We start from the raw sequence: 7376 nt of genomic DNA on the forward strand, positions 1-7376 counted from the left end.
TATTATAGAATTTAATAAAAGATATAGATATACAATAAATCACAATGACAAAAGATGACATACAAGCACTAACATACCTGTTTTTTTGGCTAATACTTCTTACGTGTAAAACTGATAATATTATCTAATCTCAACTATATTTTCTTTAAAACGTACACCCTTTTGAATAAAATAATAATTTATACTATTTTTCAATATAAAATAATATATTTAAAATAAAATATATATACATTTCTACCACATTCAATTATCTTAATAAATACTTTATTCAAAATAAAATACAAATAAAATAATATATAAAAATATTAATATATTTAATATAAATTTTCAAATCAAATACTTTTATTGTATAATAAGAAGAGAGTAGTAAATTTGTTATATTTTAATATTCATTTTGGCGCATGTTGCTAACGCTTGTCCGTAATGTCCGCACTCATATGTCATATCAAACAAAACTCATCCACTTCACTACTCTCCTCCTCCTCCTCTTATTTTTCACTCACCCTAATCTTGAAAGTTAAATACATATATTTAATTTTATTGATTAATTTTCGGTAATATATATTTTATTTTAAAAGAAGATATAATAAATTTTATTGTAATTAAGTGATAGAAGAGTTGAAGAGTTATATAATATATTTGAGCCAGTATGGAGTATTTAGTGCATAACTTCCAACAATTTCTGTATTCTACTCACTTCTCATTTTCAACGCTCATTCTTTCCGTATCTCCATTTCCAATAACCCCAACACACACCAAAACTTTCACTTTCCACAATTTCCAACAAAACTAATGTGAACACAACACCACCGCCGCCACCATGGCTAAACCACCAGCAACGGCGATCCGCACCCTAATCTACTACCTCTCAGAACACCCTTCCATCGTTGAATTCCGTTGGAGCCACGCTCACTCATGGGGCTCAACATGGTCCTTCCTCTTCACATCAATAGCCACTTACCTCACTCTCTCTCTGTTCCTCCACCTTTCCCTCTCTCTCCTCTTCCCCCGCCGCCGCCACATCCCTCTCGGACCAATCCCCGCCTTCCACAGCCTCACCATGTCCCTAATCTCCGCAACAATCTTCGCCGGAACATTAATATCCGCCGTATCGGAGATCCGCGACACACGGTGGTTCTGGCAGCGTTCGAAAACCCCATTCCAATGGCTCCTCTGTTTCCCCTTAGGTACACGACCCTCCGGGCGTGTCTTCTTCTGGTCGTACGTTTACTACCTATCCCGTTTCATCCACATGTTGAGAACAATCATAACAATAATACGACGCCGTAAATTGTCGTTTTACCAACTTACCAACAACTCCGTTTCAACCTTGGTTTCTTTTCTTTGGCTCGAATTCTCTCAATCTTTTCAAGTTCTCGCGATTCTGTTCGCGACTCTCGTTTACTCTCTCGTTTACGGTTACAGATTTTGGACAGCAATTGGGCTTCGATCCGCGTGTTTTCCTTTTGTGTTGAATTGTCAGATCGTGTTGCTTGGTTGTAACGTGGCGTGTCATGTTGGTGTTTTCTTGCTTCATTTCTTTTTTCTTCAAGGTGGCTGTAATGGAATTGGTGCTTGGCTTTTCAATTCGGTTCTTAACACTGCTGTTCTTCTGATTTTTGTTCATTTTTATGTGAGGATGTATATTGTTGGAAATACTACTCCAAGGACCAAGGTTGTTGTTCAGGATCATTCTATGGATTCTTCTTCCTTAATCGCGGGATTCGAATTGGAATCTCTTCAGTAGAAATTAGTTTAAATAAAATTCAATTCGAATAAAGATTAACCACTAATGTGTAATATCTATGCTCAATTTTGGGTCTAAATTTCTGTACCCTTTAGAGCAATGTAAAATAACAATAAAAGATATTTCTACTTACAATTGATATCCCATGTATTTACAATTTTCATTTCTTTTTAGTAATTTTTCCTTTTTTCTCGTGTTGCTTCTTGGTTTCTACGTTTATACCTTGTTTTCAATCTGACGTTGATGCATTACTCTAAACATAACAAATTGCAACTCTTTGGAGTAGAACTTTTGGGTCTTAGATTCTGAATTCTAAATGATACAAAATTGCAACAATCTTATGTATATTGTTTCGTTAAAAAATATCAAATTTAGAAATTTAGTTAATTATATAGTATCATTAGAGCATAGAGTGTGAAAATTGAAAAAGATCATTAAAGGAAAAATAATTTAGAACATGAGAAACTGAAACAGTTATGAGGTGAGTGTTGTTTTCTTTTCATTTGGGAAAGTTCTCTAGTTCCCGTGATCACGTCACGATTAATTGACAATATTGTATTCCTTGAATAATATAAACTTGTCTATCATTTAACTTTAAGTAAGAAAGAAAAAATGTTAGTTTAGTAACGCATCCAAGAATGTAAAGACACATTCTTTCGTAATTGGGCTCCGTGGGCGTCACGTACCCTTCAACTTGAATTGCTAAGCATGCAGAGTATCTAACCAATTTGAATCAGAATATGCCTTGGGTAAAATCATACACAATCCATTTTATTGATATACCATAGTGGTATCAAGTATGGCATGTAGTAGTAGAAATGTCAGATATTAATTAATAACATTTTTTGAAGGATGATATCGGTAATAATTATATATGAATCAAACTTATACTACCTATGCCTCTGCTTCTATGTATAAGAAATTGTTTGGAGATTTCTTTTCTTCTCCTAATTATAAAAAAAGGACACAAATTTAAATTTATTAACTGCAAAAATTATTCTAAATATAAATATATTTATTTTCATGATCGGATGTGAAATAAATGATAACAATGTTATGTTTAGAATAAATTTTTAAAATTACAATACCAAACATAGATGTTGATCATTTTATTTTATCAGATTTTATATATAAGATAACTAAATAAAACTATATTTAAATAACTTAAGTTGCACTTGGAAAATACACCGAGAATTCAAATAATAGAGAAATAAATTTGGTCCTTCACATATCAACCTCTTTTCTATTTAGTCCTTAAATAAATTATATAAAAATATAATTAGTCTGTTAGCTAAATAAAATTTTTCAATTTAATTCTTAAAATATATAAAAGTAATAACTGATAGTGACAATTAGGGGTAAAAATGATGATATGGGTTGAGACGAATTATACCTATCCTAAAACGACCCAAATTTTGGTCTGGTCAATTATTTAAATCCAAAATTCAAACAAGCGCGATGTTTTTCAAATCAAATGAAATAGACCAAATGAGTTTTCAGATTGGTTGGGTGGGGTTCGCCTTAGTTTTTTCAACACCAAACGACCTTACTTAATTTAATATATACTAGTATGTTACTTTTTATGAAAGATATTCGTGTATAATTTAGTTAGTTAGCTTTAAAACATAGTATATTATGAATATGATAGCTTTAAAATAATTATATTTAGCTAAAATTAATTTGACACCATATATACGTCGGTGGGAGAATAAGAAAAGCAGTCGTAAATGCAGTAGTTAGTAAAGCCAGGTACTTGGCAAATAAAGATTGCGCTGATTTTTCTGCACACCAAATTATTTATTTTGGCCAAGTAATATGAAAGCGACCTAAGAGTAAAATTTTACTCATGATAAATATCGTTAGTTTAAATATTTTATTCCTAGTTCATAAGACTTAACTCAATTATAAGGAAATATTTTATTCGTTTCTATAAGGAAATAATTAAAAGAGTTCAAAGAAAAAAATAAAGACAAATAAAACAAGCCAACTAGTCAACTTGAAATTCAAACAAAAAAAAGTTATTTACATTTAATTACTATTTACAAGTTATAGGTACTACTATTTTGAAGATTAAAAATGTTAATTTTTTATAAATAAAAAATTTCAAAATAAGAAATATTCTTAAAAAATTGCAATACTTTTTTAAGGACAGAATACCACATGCAATACTATGAAGATCTAAAGTTTTAAATAGAATTTAATATTGATTAAATTTGAAAACTTGTAATTTGATAGAAATTAAACATATATTTAACGTTAGAGTCGTTAGATGTACGAGATATAAAACTTGATAAAATATAACAATTATGTATTATCTCAATTTAATTATATTTAATAAAATAATATGATATGAATTGAGTTAGAAACTAGCAAGATACGATAATAATAATTTATTGAATTACCTTGTAAAATAAAATTTAAAATATAAAAACTTGAAATATAATAAGGGCTTAATTGCATTTTTAATCATTTTTTTTTTACTAACTCACGAATCGGTTTCCTTATTTTAAAATTTGATAGTTTTGATATTTCATTTTGATTTTTTAACAAAAAATGGCTATGTGTAAACTTTAAGTAATATGAGATATCATATGACGATGTAAAATCAATAAATCCTATAAAAACTTAACTTTCAACATCCAAAAAATTCATTTTTATAATTTAATTAATGAAATATGAATAATTAATGTATCTAGATGATTCTATATCATGAAATCGTATATCACTTCAATTAAAATATGTTAAATCGTCATTTTTTTAGTTTAAAAATCTGAGGGATAAATTAAAACTATTAACTTTTAAAATATAGAAACCAATTTCGTAAATTAAAAAAAAAAACTAAAAGATCAAAACTGTAATTAAGCTTATAATAAATAATAAAATATAAAATATAAATATAAATTTAGAAATAATAGAATTTTATATTAAATTTAAAAATAAAATAATAAGAACTAATTTTAAAAAATATGTATGATTTTATCAAACTTATAGTTTTGTCGTGTTATATAATCGAGTAAATTATTATTAAAAAATATTAATATCAAACTAAATTTTTAAATAAAGATTTTTTTACATAGTTTTCCATTTACATATAATATATATATATATATATATATATATATATATATATATACATATATATATTGTATATTTATTTAACAAATAAAATAAAATTATTTAGTTACTCATTTTTTTTTAATAAAAACCTGAAATTGTTTATCCAATATATTAATGTTTTATTGTTAAATTTAAAATGAATCGTTACTTAATTTTTTCAATTTATAATATCTAAAAATATTGTAAGTAAATTTAGAAAATAGGTTGTAATTATTTCACAATGTAATTTTGTCATTTAAATATAAAGGTGAAATACATTTTTAGTCCTACTATTTTGTTTAAAATAAGCTTTTAATCCCCTAATTTATACAACTGGTTTTTTAGTCCTATTAATTCATTATTGGAATTTTTTCGGTTTTCGCCGTTTTTAATGATACGACACTCTCATTAATGACACGAACGCTTAAATGATATTTGTGAATTGAATATAATATTTTTTTTATGTTATTATTGTTGCAATTAATTTTATTTAATACTAAAATATTGAAAATAAGTTTATATTATTTTTATATTAAAATATTTTAAATTAAAATTGAAAATATTTACATAAAAAATTTTAAATTATTTATTTTATTTAATCTTTTAATAATTTAAATTTTAAAATATCTATATGAAATTTAATTTAATTTATTTTATTTTTAATATTATTTTTAATATTTAAATTTATTAAATTTGTAATATTATTTAATATTCATTTTATTTATACATTAAAATAATAAAATTAACTTTATTTTATTATAAATTAAAAGATTTAAAATATTTAAATAAAATTGGTAAAACTTATTTTTTATTCAAAAATATTTTAAAATTTTAAAATATGTAGATAAAAATATTTAAAATATTATTTATTTTATTTTTAATATGTTAATATTGTTAACAATGAAAAGAGGAAGAAAGAGGAAGAAGAGAAACAACCACTTTAGGGTTTCATAACATATAATGAACTAAAACTAAAGTTAATAGGGTTACAATGAGTATATATATAAAAGAATAGAATTGTCTAAAATACCCTTACTACTAATATATAATAATATTATCTAACATCTCCCCTCAAACTCACGATGCATTAACATGGAGCATCGAGAGTTTGTCAACTAAAAAATGGAAACGTTTAATGGAATGCATCTTTGTAAACAAATCAACAATCTGTAAAGAAGAAGAAACAAACGATAGAGTAATAGTTCCATGCTGAAGATGATGACGAGTAAAATGACAATCAATCTCAATGTGTTTGGTGCGTTCATGAAAGATCGAGTTGTGAGCAATTTGACTAGCACTCTTGTTATCGCAGTGCATCAGAGTTGGCTCAGAAAGAGAGATACACATATCAGACAAAAGCCAACACAACCAAATTATTTCAGCAGTAGTGAATGTCATAGCACGATACTCAGCTTCTGTAGAGGAGCGAGAGACAATGTCTTGTTTCTTACTATTCCAAGAAATAAGAGAGTCTCCAAGAAAGATACAGAACCATGTGGTGGATTTACGATATGTGGTGTCACCAGCCCAATCAGCATCAGAATAAGATCGTAACTCTAATGAGGATGACGATAGAAAGAGAAGACTTTGAAATTGAGTTCCTCGAAGATAACGAAGAATCCGAATAACTGATGCCCAATGTACTGTAGTGGGAGAGACAACAAACTGACTAACAACATGAACAACATAAGCAATGTCAGGTCTGGTAATCGTAAGATACACTAAGCTGCCAACCAAAGTACGATACAAAGTGGAATCTGGTAAAGGAACACCATCCGAGGGAGCATATTTTACATTCAACTCAAGAGGAGTATCTGCTGCTCTAGTATCAGAAAGACGAGCCTGATCAAGAATGTTGGCAATGTACTTGGATTGAGAAAGAAGGTAGCCTCTAGGAGAGTAGGCAACTTCAATCCCCAAGAAATAGCGAAGAGTTCCCAAGTCCTTCATCTCAAACTGTTTGGCTAACTGCAATTTCAACTCATTAATTCCACTAACATCATCACCGAATCTGGTAAGGAACACCATCCGAAAGAGCATATTTCACATTCAACTCAAGAGGAGTATCTGCTGGTCTAGTATCAGAAAGACGAGCCTGATCAAGAATGTTGGCAATGTACTTGGATTGAGAAAGAAGGTGTAACACCCCGTTTTTCAAAGCGAGGGTATATTTTAAAAAAAAAAAAAAGAATTAAACCTAAATAGAGAAATAAGAAAAGAAAGACCTTTGGATAAATAATTGCGTCATTATAAATTACAAGCAGGGGAAAAGTTTCTCCAATTATAAATCCAAAATATTTACACAACAGCAAATGGTACATGGAACCCATTCGAATAAGGTGTCAAACTGACAAATTTAGTATAAGTACAGTTTTCCAAAATAAAAATACTCCAACCCAAAAAGAAGGACGCCTAGTCCCTATACATCAACCTAATCTGATCATCCTAACAAAACTATACACCCTGAGTGATCTCCACGCGCCCCGTGAGATCCTCCTAACATAACTGCAGTCAAGCGTTCTCATCTCCATTC

At 28.2% G+C, this 7376-nt stretch overlaps 1 protein-coding gene across 1 annotated transcript; it reads left to right on the forward strand.

Moving 5' to 3' along the window:
* The first annotated feature begins 653 nt into the window (after positions 1-653).
* Positions 654-1886, forward strand: LOC101508277 (fatty acid elongase 3-like). The gene has a single exon (XM_004509180.4). It carries the CDS (start codon positions 821-823, stop codon positions 1745-1747), a length of 927 nt encoding a protein of 308 aa, XP_004509237.1. The 5' UTR covers positions 654-820; the 3' UTR covers positions 1748-1886.
* The last annotated feature ends 5490 nt before the right edge of the window (positions 1887-7376 follow it).

Source organism: Cicer arietinum, chromosome 7 (assembly GCF_000331145.2).
Source record: "Cicer arietinum cultivar CDC Frontier isolate Library 1 chromosome 7, Cicar.CDCFrontier_v2.0, whole genome shotgun sequence".
Taxonomy (NCBI): Eukaryota; Viridiplantae; Streptophyta; class Magnoliopsida; order Fabales; family Fabaceae; genus Cicer; species Cicer arietinum.

Bases quoted from the DNA above. Each gene is read 5' to 3' on its own strand.
- LOC101508277 (XM_004509180.4), top strand. From the start codon at position 821: ATGGCTAAACCACCAGCAACGGCGATCCGCACCCTAATCTACTACCTC.